At 32.8% G+C, this 27,887-nt stretch overlaps 1 protein-coding gene across 4 annotated transcripts; it reads left to right on the top strand.

Annotated features, from left to right (window-relative positions):
* Window positions 1-20: 20 nt before the first annotated feature.
* Window positions 21-24,743, top strand: LOC134711782 (spermatogenesis-associated protein 7 homolog). Of its 4 annotated transcripts, none has more exons than XM_063572655.1 (11): window positions 21-180; window positions 2,623-2,673; window positions 11,008-11,097; window positions 12,232-12,279; window positions 13,102-13,232; window positions 14,058-14,839; window positions 15,146-15,187; window positions 18,897-18,929; window positions 20,597-20,674; window positions 21,036-21,093; window positions 21,694-24,743. In XM_063572655.1, exons 1-11 carry the CDS (start codon window positions 156-158, stop codon window positions 22,369-22,371), a joined length of 2,016 nt encoding a protein of 671 aa, XP_063428725.1. In that variant the 5' UTR covers window positions 21-155; the 3' UTR covers window positions 22,372-24,743. The 4 variants fall into 4 exon arrangements, with proteins under 4 accessions (XP_063428725.1, XP_063428724.1, XP_063428727.1 ...); XM_063572654.1 differs by lacking the exon at window positions 18,897-18,929 and adding an exon at window positions 16,476-16,514; XM_063572656.1 differs by lacking the exon at window positions 18,897-18,929 and adding an exon at window positions 16,476-16,514 and having other exon boundaries at window positions 41-231; window positions 2,627-2,673.
* Window positions 24,744-27,887: the final 3,144 nt, after the last annotated feature.

Here is a 27,887-nt window from a genome sequence, read left to right as displayed (position 1 = left end):
AATATTGTCGAAAAACAACGAAACAGCCAGTCTTGAAAGTCTTTTCGATGTGTCTCATAATTTTTCTCTGAAATTAGTGGATTGTCTAGAGAGATTTAGATCGTATACATTGGTTACAAAATTGAAATGGCTACCGTATTTCGACATATTTAACAATGGGCGTACAGAAAACAACAGCAGGTTAACTATCGTCTATTTTAGAAATTTTCTAATGTGATATTGTCAAAGTAGGTTTAATTTTTGAGAAGCACACCATATGAACTGATTTTCATGATCATTGCTGTGTTTACATACAGAAAAAAATGCATGTTTAAACATGATAAATTGATATAAAATACTTATTTAAAACCAAAATAAATTTCATTATTTAGCATACTGGATGAACGAATTATGACATCATTCTTTACTTATTGTATTGAATGATGAAACACATCCTTGTTAGTCATTTTGACTGGTAAAGGCTGAGGATTGGTGGCATCTCAATTATTGAGTACTCATTATTGAGTTAAACTACTAATCTAAGAAGAAGATTTAATGCGACGTTCGCACATTGCGGATTAAGGCTCCTGTTTGACAGTGATAAGACACAAAAAGTGAAAAAGTCAGGTTGCTATCTTCAATTATCTGGAATGTCCTATCATTGTCTGAACGCAGCTGTTTAACCCTCTTGCTGCCGACTGGTTTTCAAGGTTGCATTTCATATGCAGGAAAATTCAACAGCTCAACGTCTATGACGTAACATGCCAAACAACGATGTCATTCGATATATGACATCACAAAATAATGACCGTTACATTTGGAACCCATTGGAGAAAAACACAACAATGTTTAATCTTCAGTCTTTTAATTGAAAGAGATGCAGCATTGATGAGAAGCTTGCATAAATTTAGCCATGGACATATGTGTCCCTCCGGCACCGCCAGTTTGGACATATGTGGCACCCCGGCAGCAAGAGCGTTAAGTTTGTAACAGAATCATACATGTCGGGAAAGGTCCAGATACATTTTAGTTCGGCATACATGTAGCACCCCTACAGTTAGGTGCGTCCTGTAACATTCAGGTAAACTCAGCCAATTTTTTCTAGTGAGATTACAATATTGACTATGTCATGATTCTGCTGTATCAGATAAAAATCCTAACAATGTTCTCTGTTTTCTGGATGATGTCCTTCTGGAACAGGAATGATCTGGAGATTCCCCCTGATTCACATTTACCGTAGTACCTGTCGCTTGTTTGCCAAGAGTTCATATATATAATGCTTATTATCGGTCGTCCCTCTGTCTATATCACTCTGTTCAGCTCTTAATATTATTCGGTATCATGTCTTTGTGACGTCAAATACGTTGACCCGGCCTTAATAACTTTGACCCGGACTTATCAGCGACGTTATAATGTTTGAACCGACGTTAATAACTTTGACCTGAACTTATCAAGTCATCTTTTGTGTGCTGGCGAAACACAGCAAACACTTCCGAAACACGCAAATATAGCCCGATAAATCGATTATCAGATTATCTGCATATTGATATTGTAAAATATCATCTGCTTGGCATTATATGAAGGCTTTTTGATCTCGTTCGCTACGCTCACTCGACAAAAAGCTTCATATCATGTCTCGCAGCTGATATTTTACGATATCAACATCCAGATAACCTGATAATCGGTACTTATTCAAACAGAGTATGTTGAAGTTTCAACTTGTTGAAAAGTTCTCAGAATATTTGTACTGATACAACCAGATAATCATTTTCCTTTGATTTGCATAGTCGAATACAAAATTTGGAATACAAAATCTTTGTTGATATTTGTAACTATTTGGTACTTCTAGACTACATGTAAGTAGTCAGTCAATTTTGGCAGTACTATAATAAATGAAATTATAAATCCTTGTCATGTTTTAAGATAAGTACATGTACTTTTGTAGATACATTTTGTAGATATAAAAAGATGTAATATGAGTGCCCATGGGACAACTCTCCGTCCAAGTCACAATTTGTAAAATAAACCATTATAGGGCAAAGTATGGGTCTTCAACATGGGTCCTTGGCTGAAACCATAAAGCAAGCTATAAAGGGCACAAAAATGGTCTATCAGTAGTGTAAAACCATTCAAAAAGGAAAAACAATGGTCTAATCTATATAAAAAAAACCGAGAAACACTTATAAACCACATCAACAAAAAACAACCACAACATCAGGTTCATGACTAATGACAGGTGCAAACAAATGCTGTGGGTTTAAATGTTTTAACAGGTACCAACCTTCACCCTTACCTGAAACAATAGTATAACATCACTAGTTCACAATATAGAAAGGCACACTATAAAAAATCAATTGAAATTATTCAATCAAAAGACATATTAACACAAGTGAACATACACTAATTTTAAATCATTTACGCCTATTTGTATTTTCTTGTTATAAAAGCACATTGTTTTGCCCTGTGTAAAACAACTATTTCAGCAAACAAATAGCTTCAATTGCTTTAAAACCTAAAACAAGCTGACCTGATATGTTAATAGGTCTGTTGTTAAAGCAATTTTGAATTAAATGAATGTGTGCATCTTACAATCAGGTTTGTTTTGTAAATGTCTATTAGACTTTTTTTGTTTTCTTATTAAAGGTAGTGGGAACATGCAGACTATGAAGGGACAGTTAGGATTAAGGAGCAGTGGTAAGTTTTGGAAGTAGAATTAGTTGGTATTTCATTGTAATACCTGGCCATTTTTATACTACAAATGTACTACATGTATTTCAGCCAACTGATTCATAGTTATTAATACATTTTAAACTTTATATTACAAAAGTATTTGTAAGCTCAAATATAAAGATCTGTTTTATGGATTTTTTTCACTGAAGGTGCAAAAGATAAATATTGTCTAGCCAAAACAATTGTTTTTTTGAGCAATTGATTTAAAACCCGAAAGGTTAAAAATTGGCAAAAGAAGGTGTAAAGCCAAGGTTTAATCTTTTGACAGGAAGCATTTGTAATAAGATGATTTATCATTCAGGTATCAATGAAGTTGTCTCAGTTTTTGGAAATTTCATTGCTCTCTTGATTTTTTTTTTAAAATAAGGTTTGAAAAGATCTTTTTATTGAATTTGATTAGTTTGGATGGATTCATTAGTAGATTGAAAAATATATATATATTCTACATTTGCAGCACATAAAGGTAAGATGGAGATTTGTATTGTTATTTTGTTGGTTTTAAATTACAAACCAAATTTCTTTTATATTTATTTTAAACTTACATGTGCATGTACATTATTGTTACTGTTTACATGTGATTATCATGTCTTCAGATGCTCACATTCACAACTAGCAAATCATTGTTTTTCTAACATTTCTGTTCTCAATTTTATTTGAATTTGAATTTTAGGCAACTAGTAATAAATATTGAAATGTAAAGCATTGGCTTTACCTTAGATTTACCCTAGATCCACCTAAGAGGTTTTTGGTTAAATCACCTAATAGATAATACATGTACAAATCTCAAAAGGTATAGGTTTTGCTCTTGTTGAATGAAGACTGTATAGGGACCTATAGTTATTTACCTCTATGTCATTAGATCTCTGGTGGAGATCTAGAGTTATCACATTAGCAATTAAACAACAGCTTCTTATGTTTATATGAAAGATGCTGAAAAAGCTGGTTGACAAATGCAATGTTTAATTGTGTCAGAAGGAATTTATATTTGTTGAAAAGTAGATTCTTTTTTCTATTGCGTTACCATTTGAAGAATGTAGTTCAGTTACATAGAATTATTATACCCCTGTAAAGAAAGTTGGTTTGTTTTGAGGTTGTGTTTTTGAGATGTTAATCTGGCTTATATGCCTTGTAAGTGCAACTCCTGCTACAAGACTAGATGTTACATCTTTTCTATGTTATGTTTGTAGACTGTTTTTTTTGCCATAGAATTTTCCGTTTATATTTAAATTATGCTTTTGAATGTCAATTTAATATCTTCCACTTTTGAAACTTTGTAGAATTATACCTGATGATTTACATAGGGGAATGTAATCCAAGTCTAACCAGGTAAAGGGGAGATAATACAATATGTAGGACTGGGGTAGAATTATACCTGATGATTTACATAGGGGAATGTAATCCAAGTCTAACCAGGTAAAGGGGAGATAATACAATATGTAGGACAGGGGGTAGAATTATACCTGATGATTTACATAGGGGAATGTAATCCAAGTCTAACCAGGTAAAGGGGAGATAATACAATATGTAGGACAGGGGGTAGAATTATACCTGATGATTTACATAGGGGAATGTAATCCAAGTCTAACCAGGTAAAGGGGAGATAATACAATATGTAAGACAGGGGGTAGAATTATACCTGATGATTTACATAGGGGAATGTAATCCAAGTCTAACCAGGTAAAGGGGAGATAATACAATATGTAGGACAGGGGGTAGAATTATACCTGATGATTTACATAGGGGAATGTAATCCAAGTCTAACCAGGTAAAGGGGAGATAATACAATATGTAGAACAGGGGGTAGAATTATACCTGATGATTTACATAGGGGAATGTAATCCAAGTCTAACCAGGTAAAGGGGAGATAATACAATATGTAGGACAGGGGGTAGAATTATACCTGATGATTTACATAGGGGAATGTAATCCAAGTCTAACCAGGTAAAGGGGAGATAATACAATATGTAGGACAGGGGGTAGAATTATACCTGATGATTTACATAGGGGAATGTAATCCAAGTCTAACCAGGTAAAGGGGAGATAATACAATATGTAGGACAGGGGGTATAATTATACCTGATGATTTACATAGGGGAATGTAATCCAAGTCTAACCAGGTAAAGGGGAGATAATACAATATGTAGGACTGGGGGTAGAATTATACCTGATGATTTACATAGGGGAATGTAATCCAAGTCTAACCAGGTAAAGGGGAGATAATACAATATGTAGGACTGGGGGTAGAATTATACCTGATGATTTACATAGGGGAATGTAATCCAAGTCTAACCAGGTAAAGGGGAGATAATACAATATGTAGGACAGGGGGTAGAATTATACCTGATGATTTACATATGGGAATGTAATCCAGATCTAACCAGGTAAAGGGGAGATAATACAATATGTAGGACAGGGGATAGAATTATACCTGATGATTCACATAGGGGAATGTAATCCAAGTCTTACCAGGTAAAGGGGAGATAATACAATATGTAGGACAGGGGGTAGAATTATACCTGATGATTTACATAGGGGAATGTAATCCAAGTCTTAAAAGGTAAAGGGGAGATAATACAATATGTAGGACAGGGGGTAGAATTATAACTGATGATTTACATAGGGGAATGTAATCCAAGTCTTAAAAGGTAAAGGGGAGATAATACAATATGTAGGACTGGGGGTAGAATTATACCTGATGATTTACATAGGGGAATGTAATCCAAGTCTAACTAGGTAAAAGGGAGATAATACAATATGTAGGACTGGGGGTAGAATTATACCTGATGATTTACACAGGGGAATGTAATCCAAGTCTAACCAGGTAAAGGGGAGATAATACAATATGTAGGACTGGGGGTAGAATTATACCTGATGATTTACATAGGGGAATGTAATCCAAGTCTAACCAGGTAAAGGGGAGATAATACAATATGTAGGACTGGGGGTAGAATTATACCTGATGATTTACATAGGGGAATGTAATCCAAGTCTAACCAGGTAAAGGGGAGATAATACAATATGTAGGACAGGGGGTAGAATTATACCTGATGATTTACATAGGGGAATGTAATCCAAGTCTAACCAGGTAAAGGGGAGATAATACAATATGTAGGACTGGGGGTAGAATTATACCTGATGATTTACATAGGGGAATGTAATCCAAGTCTTACCAGGTAAAGGGGAGATACATGTAATACAATATGTAGGACAGGGGGTAGAATTATACCTGATGATTTACATAGGGGAATGTAATCCAAGTCTTACCAGGTAAAGGGGAGATACATGTAATACAATATGTAGGACTGGGGTAGAATTATACCTGATGATTTACATAGGGGAATGTAATCCAAGTCTAACCAGGTAAAGGGGAGATAATACAATATGTAGGACAGGGGGTAGAATTATACCTGATGATTTACATAGGGGAATGTAATCCAAGTCTTACCAGGTAAAGGGGAGATACATGTAATACAATATGTAGGACAGGGGGTAGAATTATACCTGATGATTTACATAGGGGAATGTAATCCAGATCTAACCAGGTAAAGGGGAGATAATACAATATGTAGGACAGGGGGTAGAATTATACCTGATGATTTACATAGGGGAATGTAATCCAAGTCTTACCAGGTAAAGGGGAGATAATACAATATGTAGGACAGGGGATAGAATTATACCTGATGATTTACATAGGGGAATGTAATCCAGATCTAACCAGGTAAAGGGGAGATAATACAATATGTAGGACAGGGGGTAGAATTATACCTGATGATTTACATAGGGGAATGTAATCCAAGTCTTACCAGGTAAAGGGGAGATAATACAATATGTAGGACAGGGGATAGAATTATACCTGATGATTTACATAGGGGAATGTAATCCAGATCTAACCAGGTAAAGGGGAGATAATACAATATGTAGGACAGGGGGTAGAATTATACCTGATGATTTACATAGGGGAATGTAATCCAAGTCTTACCAGGTAAAGGGGAGATAATACAATATGTAGGACAGGGGGTAGAATTATACCTGATGATTTACATAGGGGAATGTAATCCAAGTCTTACCAGGTAAAGGGGAGATACATGTAATACAATATGTAGGACAGGGGGTAGAATTATACCTGATGATTTACATAGGGGAATGTAATCCAGATCTAACCAGGTAAAGGGGAGATAATACAATATGTAGGACAGGGGGTAGAATTATACCTGATGATTTACATAGGGGAATGTAATCCAAGTCTTACCAGGTAAAGGGGAGATAATACAATATGTAGGACAGGGGATAGAATTATACCTGATGATTTACATAGGGGAATGTAATCCAAGTCTTGCCAGGTAAAGGGGAGATAATACAATATGTAGGACAGGGGGTAGACTTATACCTGATGATTTACATAGGGGAATGTAATCCAAGTCTTACCAGGTAAAGGGGAGATAATACAATATGTAGGACTGGGGGTAGAATTATACCTGATGATTTACATAGGGGAATGTAATCCAAGTCTAACCAGGTAAAGGGGAGATAATACAATATGTAGGACAGGGGGTAGAATTATACCTGATGATTTACATAGGGGAATGTAATCCAAGTCTTACCAGGTAAAGGGGAGATAATACAATATGTAGGACTGGGGGTAGAATTATACCTGATGATTTACATAGGGGAATGTAATCCAAGTCTAACCAGGTAAAGGGGAGATAATACAATATGTAGGACAGGGGGTAGAATTATACCTGATGATTTACATAGGGGAATGTAATCCAAGTCTAACCAGGTAAAGGAGAGATAATACAATATGTAGGACTGGGGGTAGAATTATAACTGATGATTTACATAGGGAAATGTAATCCAAGTCTTAAAAGGTAAAGGGGAGATAATACAATATGTAGGACAGGGGGTAGAATTATAACTGATGATTAACAGAGGGGAATGTAATCCAAGTCTAACCAGGTAAAGGGGAGATAATACAATATGTAGGACAGGGGGTAGAATTATACCTGATGATTTACATAGGGGAATGTAATCCAAGTCTAACCAGGTAAAGGGGAGATAATACAATATGTAGGACTGGGGGTAGAATTATAACTGATGATTTACATAGGGGAATGTAATCCAAGTCTTAAAAGGTAAAGGGGAGATAATACAATATGTAGGACAGGGGGTAGAATTATAACTGATGATTAACAGAGGGGAATGTAATCCAAGTCTAACCAGGTAAAGGGGAGATAATACAATATGTAGGACAGGGGGTAGAATTATACCTGATGATTTACATAGGGGAATGTAATCCAAGTCTAACCAGGTAAAGGGGAGATAATACAATATGTAGGACTGGGGATAGAATTATACCTGATGATTTACATAGGGGAATGTAATCCAAGTCTTACCAGGTAAAGGGGAGATAATACAATATGTAGGACAGGGGGTAGAATTATACCTGATGATTTACATAGGGGAATGTAATCCAAGTCTAACCAGGTAAAGGGGAGATAATACAATATGTAGGACAGGGGGTAGAATTATACCTGATGATTTACATAGGGGAATGTAATCCAAGTCTAACCAGGTAAAGGGGAGATAATACAATATGTAGGACTGGGGGTAGAATTATACCTGATGATTTACATAGGGGAATGTAATCCAAGTCTAACCAGGTAAAGGGGAGATAATACAATATGTAGGACAGGGGGTAGAATTATACCTGATGATTTACATAGGGGAATGTAATCCAAGTCTTAAAAGGTAAAGGGGAGATAATACAATATGTAGGACAGGGGGTAGAATTATACCTGATGATTTACATAGGGAAATGTAATCCAAGTCTAACCAGGTAAAGGGGAGATAATACAATATGTAGGACAGGGGGTAGAATTATACCTGATGATTTACATAGGGGAATGTAATCCAAGTCTAACCAGGTAAAGGGGAGATAATACAATATGTAGGACTGGGGATAGAATTATACCTGATGATTTACATAGGGGAATGTAATCCAAGTCTTACCAGGTAAAGGGGAGATAATACAATATGTAGGACAGGGGGTAGAATTATACCTGATGATTTACATAGGGGAATGTAATCCAAGTCTAACCAGGTAAAGGGGAGATAATACAATATGTAGGACAGGGGGTAGAATTATACCTGATGATTTACATAGGGGAATGTAATCCAAGTCTAACCAGGTAAAGGGGAGATAATACAATATGTAGGACAGGGGGTAGAATTATACCTGATGATTTACATAGGGGAATGTAATCCAAGTCTAACCAGGTAAAGGGGAGATAATACAATATGTAGGACAGGGGGTAGAATTATACCTGATGATTTACATAGGGGAATGTAATCCAAGTCTAACCAGGTAAAGGGGAGATAATACAATATGTAGGACAGGGGGTAGAATTATACCTGATGATTTACATAGGGGAATGTAATCCAAGTCTAACCAGGTAAAGGGGAGATAATACAATATGTAGGACAGGGGGTAGAATTATACCTGATGATTTACATAGGGGAATGTAATCCAGATCTAACCAGGTAAAGGGGAGATAATACAATGTGTAGGACAGGGGATAGAATTATACCTGATGATTTACATAGGGGAATGTAATCCAAGTCTTACCAGGTAAAGGGGAGATAATACAATATGTAGGACAGGGGGTAGAATTATACCTGATGATTTACATAGGGGAATGTAATCCAAGTCTTACCAGGTAAAGGGGAGATAATACAATATGTAGGACTGGGGGTAGAATTATACCTGATGATTTACATAGGGGAATGTAATCCAAGTCTAACCAGGTAAAGGGGAGATAATACAATATGTAGAACTGGGGGTAGAATTATACCTGATGATTTACATAGGGGAATGTAATCCAAGTCTAACCAGGTAAAGGGGAGATAATACAATATGTAGGACAGGGGGTAGAATTATACCTGATGATTTACATAGGGGAATGTAATCCAAGTCTAACCAGGTAAAGGGGAGATAATACAATATGTAGGACTGGGGGTAGAATTATACCTGATGATTTACATAGGGGAATGTAATCCAAGTCTAACCAGGTAAAGGGGAGATAATACAATATGTAGGACAGGGGGTAGAATTATACCTGATGATTTACATAGGGGAATGTAATCCAAGTCTTACCAGGTAAAGGGGAGATAATACAAAAAGTAACAATATGTAGAATTATACCTGATGATTTACATAGGGGAATGTAATCCAAGTCTAACCAGGTAAAGGGGAGATAATACAATATGTAGGACAGGGGGTAGAATTATACCTGATGATTTACATAGGGGAATGTAATCCAAGTCTAACCAGGTAAAGGGGAGATAATACAATATGTAGGACTGGGGATAGAATTATACCTGATGATTTACATGGGGGAATGTAATCCAAGTCTAACCAGGTAAAGGGGAGATAATACAATATGTAGGACAGGGGGTAGAATTATAACTGATGATTTACATAGGGGAATGTAATCCAAGTCTTACCAGGTAAAGGGGAGATAATACAATATGTAGGACAGGGGGTACCTCCTTTTGTGAATTTACTCAGTTCTAGATCTTCCTTTATAAAATATATTTTTCATCAATAATTCCTATTTAAAGTTAAACAAAATATTGAAGTAATAGCACTCAAACTAATCGTAGAAATTATGTTTACAAATTTGAACTTTTATACAGATTTCTGATATATCCTGTTGGACTAATAAGGTGGAGAAAAACCCATACCTCTCAAGGTTAGCTTGAGATGAAATATCAAAAAGAAAGATTAAAGACAAATTTATAAAAATAGCTATAAATTTGATAAGTTATCCTAAACAGAGTAGACAATCACAATGTTTTCTATTTCAGCTCTGTCACCCACATCAAGTAAGATAACTTCAATATATTTCTATTACAGCTCTGAGCTCCTACTCAATCAGCTAACTTCCATATTACCATATTTTATATTTTTAGCTCTATCTCCTGATCAATCAGATTAACTACCATATTTTCTATTTGCAGCTCATTTTCCTACTCAATAAGATAGTTACCATTATATTTTATTTTTAGCTCTATCTCCTGATCAATCAGATTAACTACCATATTTTCTATTTCAGCTCATTTTCCTACTCAATAAGATAGTTACCATTATATTTTATTTTTAGCTCTATCTCCTGCTCTATAAGATAACAACAATATATATTCAGCTCTACCTACTATTCAGTAAGATAGGTATCCATGTTTTCTATTTCGCCTCTGTCTTCTAATCAATAAGATAACACCAATATATTTCTATTTCAGCTCTAGCTCCTACATCGAGTAAGATAACAACTCAATATCTGGTCCTGGATCATATGAATAATCACTACAGAAAAGTTGTTGGTGCTAAGTGTAAGTTATGATTTTATTTAAGGAAAAAAACCAAATACATATTCAGTTAAATACAAAAACAATGATACAATTTCAGTTTGGCTAATCCCAGTTACAAACACAAGTGGGTTGTGGGGGTCCTGGTGTTAAGAATTGCGCTAATATTAACGTACCTCTTTGCCAAACGGCCACTATCTTTGTGACGTCGCGTAATTGTTATACTTTATGTTGTATTGAATAGAAGTAAAATGGCAGATGTAGTTCTATCTTTAAGCCTTAGACAACTTACGATCAAATACACAACGCAACGCAATAATCTACACCTGGCTTTAGTCAGACTGATACAGTATATAGGATATTGCCAACTGACAGTGGGAAAATATGAATGAATTTAGATGTGAGGTACTGGTATATACATGTAGTAATGAGAGGGCAACCCATGGCCAGTATCAAAATACAATGTTTTAGCTGTTGGCCTGTTGCTCATCTTTTTATCTGTTTCCCTCAAATGTATTTTTTTGAAGAATGAGATAAAGTTGGGTATCAGAAAAGGTTTAATTCAGAAATACTTTTATCACAAAGTTTAAAATGACGGGAATGTCAGTATAAAAGTTCATTACACAATATTAAAGAAAGTCTATGAAAAAATTATTATAATCTAAGGGAACAGAGCAAAAAAAGAAGTTGTTGCACACCTTTGGAAAAAAATATCCCCACATAACAACAAGTTTGTAGAAACAAAAAGAAAAAAAATATACATGTTTTATAATATGTAAAATTTGGATCTTCCTTTAAAAAACTTAGTAGCATTGATAAAATTGGACAAATGATGAAATACAACATGGCTGTTGTTTAGAAAAAAGCTTAACACAAAAACAAGTATCCACATACCTTATTTGATTGACCTTATTTGTCTAACTACAAATACCTCTAGAAATCATACTTAGAAGCACAAATGAACAAACAAAAAACTAATTGAAAAATTAAAACAGAAAATTTATTTACAAGGTTCTTTGAAAACAAATTTTTGAAAAAAAATCATAAAACTATACAGATTTTAAAATATTATTCAGAAGTGATTTTTTTTTCATCAGAACAGCAAATTGTTTATATTTTTAAACCATACTTATAAAATTTATTATCTTCTTTCAACAGCTGCCATTGATAACAAACCACCAAAGGCTCTCAAAACCAGCCAAAAGAGTAAGTTATTAATATGTTCCCTGAAGGCTGAAGTTTGAAATGATTCTTTTTTGTATTCATTTTTAGCTTACCTGGCCGGAAGGGCCAAGTGAGATTTTTTCATCACTTTGTGTCCGTCGTCCGTTGTCGTTAAGTTTTACAAAAATCTTCTCCTCTGAAACTACTCGGCCAAATTTAACCAAACTTGTCCATAATCACCATCACCAAAACACTATTTTGTCATAAATCCATCTGTTTCCTTTGTTTAATATGCACAAAGACCAAGGTGAGCATTACAGGCTCTTCAGAACTAGTCAAGTCACAAAAGGCAATTATGGTAATCAGATCGCCATCCCAATGATTAACATTAGATTAAAAAAAAAACGATATTAAACTCTACTTTAATTTTATGTTCTGACGTAAACTATTAAAATGACAGTGCAGCATTTGAAGTGCGCACACCAGTGTGCTCATATCTGCCTTAGACTCTTTATTTGTAGAGAATGAGTAGATTTTGGTAAGAATTGAAATTGGATTCTTTACCGCACCAGGAAGAAGAAGGGGTATGATTGCCAATGAGACACAACTCTCATAATTCATTAAAATACATAAGTTGTTTGTTTTCAAAGAACTTTAAGGTCATTTTGATTTTCACAAACATATTAAATATAGATTGTAGATTAACTGTGAAACAACATTTGGTATTAGAACCTATGGTCAGAAAGTTCACATTTAAGAACAACAAAAAAACATATAATTAGAAGAAAACTTGAAACCTTTAGTTATATGTGTTTGAGATAGTTGATTGTATAATCCATTGATCTTTTCAACTGTGTGTTTCAGTACGTGACAGACAAACAAGAGATTATGTAAAGAAAACTGGAACTAGACCTCCTTCTAGAACTATGCCCTCAAGAACTCATTCACAGATGCAGTATTATGATCAGGATGATTATGATGATGAAAATCAATGGGTAAGCATTTTATTTTGGGTAAAGACTGCATGAAATGCAATCAAAACCCTATGTAACTGACTTGATGATATTTAAACATTCCAAGGCTTATCATTACCTTTTTGATACACAAAATATAGTGCATTGATCATACCATTTTATACATCCTATTCATTTACAGAGATTTATTCATGTCAATCAGATGCATGTTACAAAGAAAATTACATAACTTTTGCAAGATGCAAGAATCTTATATCTGTTCTAAAAATATGAATGATGTCATCTTTAGAAATTAGAGTTATCTCCCATTGTTTAGTTTTGTAGGTGAATAAGTTTCATAAATCAATGCAATATTTGATTTTTAATTCTCACAAATAAATTATTGCAATCTTCACCCTTCAGTGCTTACAAGCACTTTGATTTTGCTTTTGATTAAAGCAAGTGTAATGATATCGCCTTGTCTTTGTATATCTTAGTTTTGGGGTTGCGACTAGCTCATGAACAAAAACATATCTTACGTTAACGACATTAAATAAAAGAGAGACCAGAGCAAAACAAAAAGGCGTTTCCAGACATCACTTGTACAATTCGGTAAAACATATCAAACTGAATTACACATATTTAAAACATATATATCTAAATATATAACACAAGACAATGTTTTCATTTTAGTTGTTGCACTGACCAAAATCATTAAATCATCTCCTCGTAGGAGTTATTATTCATTCTTTGCATTTTTATTACCAGCTTAAGATAGTAAAGGTTGTTTTTTTCCAGTCTGTGATCGCCTGTTCTTTTATTCTACAATGATAATATTGACAACTTGCCATATGTATTTTTCTTCAGGGAGAATATGATCCAGATGATGAAGAAGAAAGACTTGTTCAGACTATAATGAGAACTACATTGAAGCCTAAAAGTAGTAACAGTGTTAATGCCACCCATGGTTCAGTGACGGAACCCACTGAGAGACAATATGAAGATTATGCTCATACAAATGTAACACAACAACCAAGGGCAATGTCTGCAAATTCTAAATGGATGAAAACTAGAAACATGATGACAGCAGTGAGGGCTGTTACAGCACCAATATCAGCTAGAAAAGATAAAACATATGATGGAGATTTAATTGAAAAGAGATCACAAATGTTTACAGAGGAAAAGCCATTTACACCTAGGACTTTAAAAACTAAAAATAGATCATCAAGGTTAAGTGAATACAAATATTACACTCCTCCTCCACAGAAGAGATCGGGAAAGAAACAGGAAGAAGAAGATCATGAAACTAAGAAAAAGGAAACTCCAGCACCAAAACCAAGGCCTAGACAAAGTGCTAAATCTCCACAGAGGGTTGATGCCTCTATGACTGACACATTAATGTTTGAAAGTCTCCAGAGTCGTGATTTCTCAAGATTCAAGGATAAGGAAGAATTAGTTCCTAAGTTAGACATTTCTTTAGACAAAGATCACATGAACTGGCTTCAGGAGCAACAGTATAGGAATACAGTACGAGAAAAGAGTGGAACTTTAAGGTCTTCAATGGGCCGTATCCAAGAGGATGAAATGATGCATAGCACTGAATTTGATCAGACAAGGGATATGTCAACACTAGGAAAATCAAGTACAAGGTTAGTCAACTTATCCATTTTCACAAAAATTTAAAGAAATATTTTTTTTACAAATTCAAAGAGATAACAATAACAAATTGTTTTAATTTCCTAACATAAATTCATAGTGAATGTATGTTCAGCAAGAGTGTGCAAAGTTGAAGTTAAACTATAAACCTTTCAAAATGACAAATGTTTTCAAAATGGTAAACAGCTTAATATTGAGGGAATTTGTAAATAAATAACTAATTTTTGAGATTATATTGTTCTCAAAAAAATTGAGGAATAATTTGTCAAATGAATAAATAAATGTATTTTTTATTACAGGGGTTTTGGAAACACAACTGGAAGTCAGCGACTACATAAAGAGTAAGGACATTGTGTTGTCAACCTGTTAACTAATTATTGTAAACTGCTGTAAACAGAGTTATTATTTTATTTTTATATTTTTCAATTCAAAATTCAAGAAGAAATGATGAAACTTTGAAAGTTATTGGGTATGAATTTCTACAATTTCAATGTCAATTTTTTTTAACCTTGCATTTATTTATGTCACCAATATATTAAATTTGTAAAGAATAAAGTTTAAAATAATTTGGATTCAAAATAAGGTAACGATCTTTCAATTTTTTTTAAACTGTTCACAGCAGGTAATCTCTCTATGTCTATGCACATTCTAATTTCCCTTCAGTTTGGTGGAGGTATACTGCACATATCTTTATTTTTCATTGGTTTTTACATATATACCTTTTTTTTGCATCTGACAAAATAAGAGCTTAGCTTTTTGATTTTTTAGAATAGACTATCTTTAGCATTAGAATCTAAAAATCTAGAAATCTCTTCTTACAACTACTGAAACATTCCATGTTGAAAATTGATTAAACATTAAATTTATGCATGTTTTTTAGTTTCATCACAGTTGTAAAGAACCAGAATACGGCTTTCAAATTTAGCTTTCAGTTAGTTGCAAGGACTTCAACAAATTTTGATAAACAAAGTTACATTTTATTTTAGATTTGCATGATGAACAGTCATCTTTAGATTACAGCATTAGACCATGTACTCAATGAGCTGTTACTATAGTAACAAAGTATTCTAGAATACTCCCAAGTAGTCTTCCCTGGCTTCTTAACTCTACTAAAACAAAAACAAAAAATCACTTTCTGTATAAAGAAAATCTATTTAAGTACAATATACTCATGAAATATTAAAAAAAATAACTTTTAGTAATGAAAGAGTTAGTTAACTGTGTCTGGTCAGTAATTATGTGATATTAAAACTCACTAAAATGTGCATGTAATTTCTGATTTAGATATTTTAAAAATATTAGTTAATCAATAATTATCTAGATTTCTATAAATCATATTTTATGAAACATTTTATCATATTCCAATGGTTAAATTTTCACATGTTTCACAAACTAGTTTAGTGACAAGACACAATTAATGGTTGAATTAAGTAAATTTCAAGGAAATTCTATAGAGATTGCATAACTTGACTTATAGTTTGCTCACAATTTTTCTCATTAACATACTATTTTTATTCGTATTATTATCATCTCGGCCCACCAAGCTATATTTGTAAGAAAACCAAAATGTACTGATATAAATGAGTTTTACCTGCAGTAAGGGTAAAATAAATGCTGTGTATATTTCAGGCACTTTGAAATAACTCATAGTCCACGTCTTAAGTTAGCGTAAGTGATAGCATGATCAAGTTCGTTTGGTTAGTTGTTGATTTATTGTTCTGTAATTTGAATTGAGCTGATTTTTGCATTTAAGAATGCATGCAGACCCTTGTTTGTCAATGCTTTTGATCAGTCCTAAAACTCCCTTTGTGATAAACTTGATTAAAATGGTTAAACCTTTCATAAAAAGCAACAATCTAGCCAGGAAATAAAATTCCAGCTTCTATTATTCTTTTTGATTCAATCAATATACATAATACCACCCAAAACCTCTTCTTCTTTATCTTCAAAGATTGGAAATGCCCTGCCCAAGTTTGAAGAGGTGGGATAGGAGGAGTCCTAATCCCGAAATCCCAGGCTTACAAACACAAAATCTCGAAACCCCAGGCTTAAAAATATGAAATCCTGAAGTCCCAAAAATCCTGAATGGGTCAATCCTGAAATCCAGAGCTTAAAAACAACGGATCCCTGAGTCCTGATAAAGGTTCTATCCCCCCTCTTTGAAGATTTTAATTCCTGTAAGTAAATAATTATTTAAAATAATTGCATTTGTAATAAGATTCAGTCATTTACCTGTTTTTATGATTTATTATTGAGTCTCTGTTTGCTAGTGCTGACTGGAGTTTAATGTTATGGAAATTAACAAAATCCCATACTGCACAATTATTGTGAAATTATACAAAATTTTATGGAAAATATACAATATCTTGAATAAACTGGCATTTATATCAATAGCATGACGGTTTTTGTACAGATGGTATATTTGATATAAATGGTAGATTTTATTCATCTTTAATTTTTTTAAAGAGAATATACACGACAGTAAAATAACATATTTGTGTTTACCTGTTCGCCTTTTACATGTATCCTATGTAATATTGTTTCCTTCCTATGTTATCCTTCCAATATTGTTTTTGTTATGTAATTTATTTAGTCTAATCTATTTATTGCATGTATTAATAAAATGTCATGAAATTGTTAAACTTTTCTTATTGGATTTATTGATGACTACTATGTTTTATGATTTCTCCATGGAATGTTTTGTTTTTTTAAGATGTTAGCTTATGAACACACTAGTTGTAATGCAGGTTTAGGTACACTTTCATTCTGGTATGTCTCCTTTCTTCTTTTGCCTTGGTAGACAATGAAAAGATTTATGAAAATAATTGTTGGTCTTTTTTGTTTGTTTTACTTTCTGCAATCGGGGTTTGGTGTCTGTCCATGTTCTGTTCAAGCACAAATCTTCCTAGATGGTTAGACAGATTTTTGTGAAATTTTGCACAGTTGTAAAACAAAACCTGAGGATGTAAACAATATAATCTTTGTTCTGTATTTTAAAGGGGAGATAATATAACTTACCTTATTATTGCAAATATGTGGAAACAGTCTCTCGTTTATAAATTCAACCTTCCACAAATATATATACATAGTGATGAAACTTTACACAGTTATATAACACTATCTAAGAAAATAAAGGAACATAATCCCAGATACACATATTAAAACATTTAAAAGGGAGATAATCAAATTTTCTTACTTCAATAGAACAAACTGTGGCAATAATCACTTCAGACTTGTTTGCATTTTCTTTGTCTTGAGCATTGAGTTTATTTATCAATTTTAACCCCAAATCCTCTACAAAAATAGGAACAATCACATTTTCTATGTTATATGTTATATGTTCATATCACCAACATGACAATCATGCATCTGTTAACAAATTTACAAATAAAACCAAACACAAAACTCCTGTTTGAAGTTAATTGCTTGCTCCATTAAGGATCTGTTTTATTTATCTTCAAGAAATAAAGCTAAAGTTGACTCCAATATTATTCAGGAGAAACAGCTTTCCTCTGGTGATTTAGAGTTGCACCTGATCAATTTTAGTCATAACACTTGATTTTTTTAAACAGCACTTGATAAATTTAAGGTAGATCTGAATTTTTGAAAAAAGATTTTTGTACTATGATACAATTGTTGATGACTTCACTTCATATCAGAAAAATAAATAATTGTGCTGTAGCTCAAGTGTAATTCTTTACAGCAAATCCAAGTATTTCCTAAATTAAGAAATATTGGTGGTTTACAAATTGGAAGACAGAGTAATACAAGAAAATGGAAAGGAAGTGGCAAGGAAAAAAAGAAAATGAAATTGAGAAAACCATTTAATCTATCTTACTTGCCCAAGCTGGTACTGTTTGTGTAGCTTCATATCTTTAATTGTCTTGATACTAACACTCAGTCAAGATACATTATATTGCACTGTAAGGAATAGAAGTATTGCATAGGCAGTCATATATTCAAGAATGATCTTGGTGATCTGTGAGAAAATGAATCTAGGTGAACACATGAGACTCTGAATGTTATAATTATGATAACTTTGTTGGATAGGCAATCGTATATTGAACAAAGAAAGACAGAAAGGTAAGATGTGGTTTGGCAGTGTGTCACAATGTGCTTTGTTAAATAGGATGAGGATTTCATTAACACATCAAGATTCACTACAAGCAAAAATGGCAGATGATAAGTCTGCATTTGATTTTTAACTATGGTTAAAGACTGTGGTACAAGCAATATAAAAAAAAAGTTGAGTTCAATGTTGATTTCTTCAAATCTATGGTTCCTGGATAGTAAATCAATGTTATTTAAGCATCAGCAGTAAAATTATTGAGTTCAGTGATCAGTAATTAGAAAGTTTTACAGATAATTTACAAGGATGGCAATCCTGAATATCAATAATGCAACAACTGAATTTTTCTAAACTGAAAGTACTTTCATTCCAAATCTGTTTATCTTTACTTTATTTCAATATGGATTGGCAATACACAACCAGACTGTATTAATGAAATTTGAGGTCACCTAATTGCATACTTACAACATGACCAATGCAAGTGTAGATTTTACACCAAAATAAACTGAATGGTGTTTCCAAAGTATTCAGATTCTTTTTGGTTTTCACAAATATTACAAGCCAAGCTACAGCAAAGTAATGTTCCTAGGCATAGCTCAACTTAAATGATTTTTGCAGATTTTTTTTTAAATGCACATTTAGAGTGAATCTTGAATGTGTTTATTCACATCATGTTGTGTGAAATATAATGCTTAAGTTTGCACATTTAGAAATTGTTAATGCAAAGTTAGAATTCATCAGCAAACAATATTCATCTAGGCATTAGGGTTTGTTTGATTGGTTATTGAGCAGAGATTAAATCATAATCATTATTATCAATGGTGAAATATCATCCTAACCAATGTTGTTGTGTGCATTTTGTAATATATTCAGAAATGTTGATTGTGAATTGCATGATATTATTAAAAGAATATGAGCACTTGTAGAATAATTCCCAAATAGTAAAACAAAAACAAAAATAAAAAAACCACAGTGACATGTTTTTTGACAATGCAATGTTTGACTGAAGAAACTGAGCAAAATTATTTATCTCTGCTGTCAAAACTCATTGGTAAAATGCATTCATATAAATAGATATATGAAGATGTGGTATAAGTGCCAATGAGACAACTCTCTATCCAAGTCGCAATTTTTATAAAAGTTAACCATTATAGGTCAAAGTATGGTTTTAAACACGGAGCCTTGACTTACACTAAACAGCAAGCTATAAAAAGCCACAAAACTTACTAGTGTAAAACCATTCAAATGGAGAAAAAAAAAACAATTGCAGCAGGTTTAAATGTTTTAGTGGTACCAAACCTTTACCCATATCTGAAACAATAGTGTAACATCACAACATAGAAAGACACACTATAAAATATCAGTAAAAATGGCTTAACTCAATCAAAAGACATATTAACACAAGTAAACATACACTGAAATCTATTTTAACTTTTCCTGGTAAATTGAGGATATTAAGCAAAAGGTGATTGAAAATTAAAAAGAAACTACAACACAAGTTTTGTTCTATGAACAAATTTGATAATAAAAAATGATTGAAAAATGATCAGTTCAGAATTTTTAATGTAATTTTTCTGGTAAAATTAAGGTTTCTGTTGTTTGGCACATATTTCATTTCAATTTAAAGAAATCCCATAGGAAAATCAAATACTTTAATTATGACTCCTGCTGTATTTTACAGAGAAGAAGAACTTAAATATATGGAGTTTATGAAAGAAGTTACAGATGATGTTTTAACTAGAGGAGTATTTACAAACAGGTATGATTTGAAAGTTTGAATGATTAGGAACAATGAAAATCATAAATTAATACAAGACAACAAATATAGGGCAGTAAAAGAATAAAGGCAACCTACAAAATTAATTAAGTCACAAGAAAATAATAATTCCATAGACATTTAATCTTAAGAAGAGTACCTAAATTACACTTCTAGAGCTAATTTTGTAATTCACATTTTATAGGTATTTAGCGGCTATTTGTCACATTTTGTAGGTATTTAGTAACTGTTTGTAAATGTTATTTGTAGTAAAGGTATGTAAGACATTTTAAGAGTTAAAACCAGAATAACAGAGAAAGAATCAATTACTGAACATTAATCTTCTTCCTTCTTATTACTGCAGGGTCTTGAAACAGGTGTTTGAAAGTCACATCAGGAAAAAGAAAGGACAGCTAGATGAGGTAGGAATACAAAGTCTACATACATACATCAAAAAAATATTTCTTTTTGAAATATTAGTTCTGGGGTTGAAGTCATATAACTTTGCTCAGTGCTCGGAGCACAAAAATCATGCTCGAAACATGAAATCCAGCATTTTGATTGGTTGATTCTTGAGTCTGAGTACAAAAATCATGCTCGAAAGTTTTATGACCGTGAGACCAGGTGTCTACTCATGATAAAGCTGCTTTGTGCTGACACTGCAATAATTAATCAAGTTTTCTAAAACTTTATTTTTAAAATCTGTTATAAACTTTAAAAAATTTATAGTAGACATATTTCAGAGTATGTATTTAAAAACTTTGAACATTGTTTGAATAATGTTTTCAGGATTTTAACTTGTCAATTGGATACAGTTCAAATATGTATCTTCTAACTCAAATTATTTGTTTTTTTAGTAAAACATTATAATAAGCATCATCTTATCATCATCATCTCTAGTAAAGTTCATCTGGTTAGTGATTGAATTTTAAAATTTAAATGAATGTTGATGATAAAATTTCTAAATCTTGTCCCTTAAAATTGAAGAACATATTTGTATTATTTTTTCAATTTTTTTTCAGAGGAGAATGAGATCCATGTTGGGTAAAGTTCGTAATGACCTTGGAATTCTTGATGATGATGAATCTGATCTTGGAGAAAGTAATCGAATGGGAGAAACAGTATCCACCTCTTCTTTTAAATTGAGGCCTACCCTTGCTAAATTTGAACATAGCAAGGTTTCTGAGGTTACATTTGATTCAACTGTGGATTCACAAAACACATACAAGTTTAAAAGTACATCATCTGCAGACATGTACAGCACCATCCACTCTGAACCTGAGGATTTATCTGCTTCTCAAGCCTTGAGAGATTACCAGATGAAGATCACCCAGAAGGAAGAAATGAGTGAAGGGGAAGTAACTCCTGAGGAATCAGAAAGCCTGAAAGTTGATGAAAAACCTTCAATACAACCAAAAGTCATACAAGTTATATCCAAAGAGGATGATAATGTGTCTGTGCATTCAAGGGTGTCCAAAGCTAGGTCAACTGGAAAATCTTCAGTTCATTCACATGTTTCAAAGGCAACATCTGTTGGAAAGAAATCGGAAGGAGCTCAATCATCAAAACAGAGATCACAACCAGCAAGTCAACATGATGATGATACATTAACAGAGAGATCACAAAACCGTACAGAGAATGATCAGACTGACGAAGGAGAGTATGGGGAAGATGAATTTGAAAGTGATGGAGACTTCTAATCAAACAACAAATATACAATATTAATCATCAAATTTTGCTCAATTTTGTTATAAAAAACAACTATTATATTATACAGGAGCTTCTGTTTTATTTTGGTATGCTTGTTAGAATCTTTACGGTTTGAACTTATGATGAAGTTCTAGTAATCACAGGGTTAGTTAATCATAATTCAATGTATTTTGTACATGTAATGAGATAAATTGTGTATTTAACAAAATTGTCGAAGATTCTGTCATAGATGCATCACCTGTATTTATACACAGTGCAATGAAGTAGTGGCTATTATAGTGTTTTGATCCCTCCATTAATCTGTTACCTTATACATACATTTATTCATACAAGAGCATAATTTATTTTTTTTGACTAAAATTCAACATTTCACTTAATTTTTTGCTGATTATTGTGTATTCTTTGACTCTTTATCAATGTTTATCAAACAGGTGGATAGAAGGACAGCAAGTGGTAAAAAGTTGTTGTCTTTTCACTCCTTCAATGTTGAGCCCAGAGCCTTCACAATTTCAAGAATATTTGCTTATAGTTATATTGAATATGTGCAGCTAACTTTTTCCTCTCATTTCAATAATTTTTGCAGATCTTCCAGATGGAGTTAATGAGGGTTTATCAAATAATATTTTTTAATTTATTCATATTATTGGAGAGAGCTTATTTCATCCCAAATGTAAACATGTGACCTACTCAACTATTAGAGACCTATCAATTTGTCTGCTTGCATTTGTTTATAGGCTTTTAATAATCTTTAGGAGCTTCATACCAGATAAGAGGTTAACAGATATGTAGTTGGGTTATATGTTTGTCTGTGATATTTATATTTCAATTCATACATTTTATTGTTGTGCAATTACTGGTAAGGAGTCGGTTTTTTCTTCTTGTTTTCATATTTTTAATTTACTTTCTCATGAAGATACAAGGTCAAAACTTTTGAAGAAAAAAGTGTTATGGGTTTTTACTGTAACAGCAGTGGAGGATCCAAGGGTGGGGGTAGGATGGGGTGTTCATGGTTTGAAACCCCCCTTTTTTGGGACAATCAATGAATTTGAATGGGAAAATGTAGTTAGAACACACACACACCCACACCCCCTTTGTCCTCGGTTAGGAACCCCTCCTTTTTGAAATGTCTGGATCCTCCCCAGAACAGTTTATCTCAACTTATTAGAAGAATGTTTGGAATAATATGATAATATTCAAATGAAAATAACTAGAAACATTTATACACACAAGTACACACCCGTGATATCGATGGTCCGTAACTGAATTAAAGTATATAACTATGCCTAATTATATATCTAAGCCTTATTTTAGTAATTGGTATTGTCATCTGATAAAGTCATGTCGATTATAAGATACACAGTTTTCTCTGCTTTCAATCTTTCTGTTTGAACCCGTCGACCAGGAACTTATCAATTATTGGTAATATTAATTATTTGGAAATCAAAAGGTCTGGCTATCCAGAAATGGAGTGTTTTTTTAATCAACAGCATTGTCCTACATTAGTTATCTTAGAAAGTCTTGCTTATTGCTGAATAAAACTACAATAGGGAACAATTTGACAATGATTGAATTTAGAAGTGTCAGCCCTTTGATTATGACCCGTGTATACAGCAAAATCCTAAATACACCGTTTGGTGGTGCGCCTGTCAAATGCGGAACGTTCAGATAAGGTTATAGGTAACAGGTGAATATACTATTGGTATCGGTATCGGATTTGACCCGGAACTTGTTAATTATTGGCAGTATTAATTGTTTGGAAAACAAAAGGGTCTGGAGTGGTGTAATTTTTAATCTAAACTATTGTCCTATATTAGTTATATATAAAGTCGAATTCTTTGATTTGTCGTTTTTACCCGATGACGGCTGACAAATTGGACCTCGTAATTTTAGTATTATAGATACACTTTGGATGTATATAGTGTATTTGTCAATGAAACATAAAGTAAACATCAATTATTCAATCAATCAAGTATATAAAATGAAGTTATTCTAAATATCATTTTTTTCTTGAAATATGTAGCTTTCATATATTTGACAATATACAAGGTGCTTTTAAGATATATTTATTATTGTGTGAGGGTATTATTTTATGTGATATTATAAAACATTAGTTTAATTTCAACATTTAAATGTGAAAAATGAATATGTTTCAAAGAGGTCCAACTTCCAGTATCAAACAATGAAAAATACAAAGTTATGCTCACTATGACTGCATATATTTGTAACAGTAGGAATATTTTGTCCTGCTTTTATATGTCCATTGTTTTATCTTCATTCTACATTTTGATGTGAAAAAACATGAACATCAAATGTGTTCAGACCTGATATTGGAATAAAGCATGATGAAAAATAGTTTTTAGTGTAGATATTAATTGAAAAATATGATGTGTTGAATAAGTCATAACTTTTTAACATCAAGGCAAACACTTCTAGTGACTCTAACAATACATGTATTTTAGATTTTGATCAACTGTATGTGTATTTCAATATATCAAATTATGATTTTTATCTCTTCATCCCCACTTAATCATTCATGTATTACATACATGTACCTTTGGATTACTGATAAATAGTAAGCCTTGATAAAAGGATCTTCTTTAAGGAAATAAGTTTTTGCTACTGATGTAGTGTAGAAGTTAAATCCGTCCATTTATTTATTTTTATGCACAACTTGATATAAGCAGAAAAAGAATAGTACTAAATCAATTTTTTTAACTTACAAATGCAATGAAATAAAACCGTGTGTATTGTCCGTCCATTAAGGTAGTTGTCTCAGATCATTGTTCTTTTAGCAACATTTTTCATATACACATTTATGTTTAGTTAATATTAAATTTTTAAATATATAAGTAGTTTTTTCTTCATTGCCTTGTTTGGTCATGATGAAGCTATGCCTACTAGTATACATTATTACTTGTCTCTTTGACCTGAACAACTGTGTGTATCTTTTCTAAAAATATATAACAGTTGACAGATTTAAAAATATGATCACCCCTTTGGACTTCTTAAGTCTGGCATTCTAACCCTTGCTTAAAAGAGGGACAAAAGATACCAAAGGGACAGTCAAACTCGTAAATCTAAAACAAACTGACAACGCCATGGCTAAAAATGAAAAAGACAAACAGAAAAACAATAGTACACATGACACAACATAGAAAACTAAAGAATAAACAACAAGAACCCCACCAAAAACTAGGGGTGATCTCAGGTGCTCCGGAAGGGTAAGCAGATCCTGCTCCACATGCGGCACCCGTCGTCTTGCTTATGTGATTACAAATCCGGTAAATAGTCTAATTCGGTGTGGCATTCATTTAGCTTTGTGGGATGTATTAATAGGCACATAAAATCAGATTGCCTATGTAGAGATAGTGACACACTCTGCAAGAGAAAGAAACCTGGCATCTTTCTGAGTGTTCAGAAGAGGATGTTTTGAAATGGCAAAATTCCGTCCTCCTATCCAATCCTATTGTGTTTAGGTTTAATTTTTAAAAGATAAATAGCTAGTGGTAAGTCAATGATATTTAGTATGTAGTGGTATTAAAAGCATTAGCATGTCTCATTACCATGGAGAAGATATTACATAGAAGGTTAACAACTATAGGTCACCATATAGCCTTCAACAATGAGTTTGGATTTGGACAGAACTGATTTTAATACAGTTGTTTGTGCATAATCCATGGATTTGAGACTTGCACAAAACACTGATTTCATGAACAACCATAGACTTACAAAAATCAAATCTGAACAGTTTAGGCAGTGTGTGTGGGGGAGGCATCAACAAGGTATCAGTTTGTTCTTAGGTACATAATATTTGGTATGCCATAGTATTAACATATATAAACTTATGCATGGTTTAGATTTACTATAAATAAGAATATGTGGTATGACTGCCAATGTGACAACTCTCCATCCAAGTCATGTATAAAAAGTTAATAATAGGTTAAAGTAAATTTGTACTTTGTTGAAATTTTAAACTCTTGGCTTATCTTGAACTTAGAAATCGATAATCCATGATTATTAGTATCCAAATAAAAATAGTAAATTCATTTAAAGAAGAAAATATGGTATGATTTCTAAGGAGACAACTCTTCACCGGAGACAAAATGAGGTAGAAATTGTCATCTATACTATAGGTTATGTATGACCTTCAACAATATTCAAACACATTCTGCATAGTGAGCTATAAAAGATCTTAAAATGACAAATGTAAAACAAGAGTGCACAGGCTGAAATGTCTCTCCTTCTTTACTAACCATTGATTTTATGTTGATGGTCCTAAATATAAAGCTTTACTACAAGTATCACATAAACTTAACTGAAACTTGAAGAAATGAGACCAATGTCTGATAAACAAGAAATTCATGTATACCTTACAATCATTCAAAACACCAAATATTGTTGACCTATTGCTTATAGTTTATAAGAAATAGTTTTAACCAAGAAAAGTAAATAATGACCAATGAACCATGAAAATGAGGTCAAGCTTAGATGAACCATGACAGACAGACATGTACACCTTACAATCAATCTATTCATTACATATAGCTGACTTATTGCTCATATTATCTAGGAAACAAAGATAAACATGAGAAACTTAACCAATAAACCATGAAAATGAGGTCAATGTCAGATGATATCTTTCAGAAAGACCTATACACCTTACAATCATTCCATACAACAAATAAAGTTTAAGAAAAACACCAAATCACAAAAACTTTACACTGAGCAATGAATTGTGAAAATGAGGTTAAGGTCAAGTAAAACCTGTGAGACTGACATATACATCATAAATATTTCCATACATCAAATATAGTTGACCTATTGCATATGGTATTAGAAAAAAGACCAAAACTCAAAAACATGACTTTGACCACTGAACCATGAAAATGTCAGTTAAGGTCAGATGACACCTACTAATTAAACATTAACACACCATACAATCATTCTATACACCAAATAAAATAGACATATTCCTTATAGGGGGTCTCATTGGGGGGTTCCGATCCCGGATCCCGCTTACTGTTTTGTCAGATTCCCGTATCCCGCTTACGCTATATACGTAACCAATTCTCATTTTTTTGTCATTTCCCGGATCCCGCAAGACCTCATTTCCCGTTTTCACGACAAAATAATTTGACTTTCACGTTTCACGCTTACAAAAAATCAGCAATCCCGCGTCACGCTTAGACCCCAATGAGACCCACCTTATAGTATCTGATTTGTGTACTTAACCACCACATTTGAAACCCTGTTCACTGACCAATGAAATGAGGTCAAGGACAATGGACTTATGACAGAGGGAAACTTAATCATAAGGCATGTATATACAAAGTATGAAGCATCCTTGTCTTCCATCTTCTAAAATATAAATTTTTTTAAGAAGTGAACAAACATGGGAAGAGCCTGATTACTGTCTCTATGTCGAGCTTTCTGCTATAGAAGTTGCAGGCTGGACAAAAACTATCGGCCTGATTTATGTAATAAACAATAATGGAAAACCAATATG

Source organism: Mytilus trossulus, chromosome 3 (genome assembly GCF_036588685.1).
Source record: "Mytilus trossulus isolate FHL-02 chromosome 3, PNRI_Mtr1.1.1.hap1, whole genome shotgun sequence".
NCBI lineage: Eukaryota > Metazoa > Mollusca > Bivalvia > Mytilida > Mytilidae > Mytilus > Mytilus trossulus.
Note: the sequence above shows the minus strand (reverse complement) of the source record. Positions and strands in the feature narration are given on the sequence as shown.

Coding starts and splice junctions, on each gene's coding strand:
- LOC134711782 (XM_063572654.1), top strand. CDS start 156: ATGGGCGTACAGAAAACAACAGCAG. Junction 2,674..11,007: donor GTTAGGATTAAGGAGCAGTG/GTAAGTTTTGGA, acceptor TTTCTATTTCAG/CTCTAGCTCCTACATCGAGT. Junction 21,094..21,693: donor AGAAAGGACAGCTAGATGAG/GTAGGAATACAA, acceptor ATTTTTTTTCAG/AGGAGAATGAGATCCATGTT.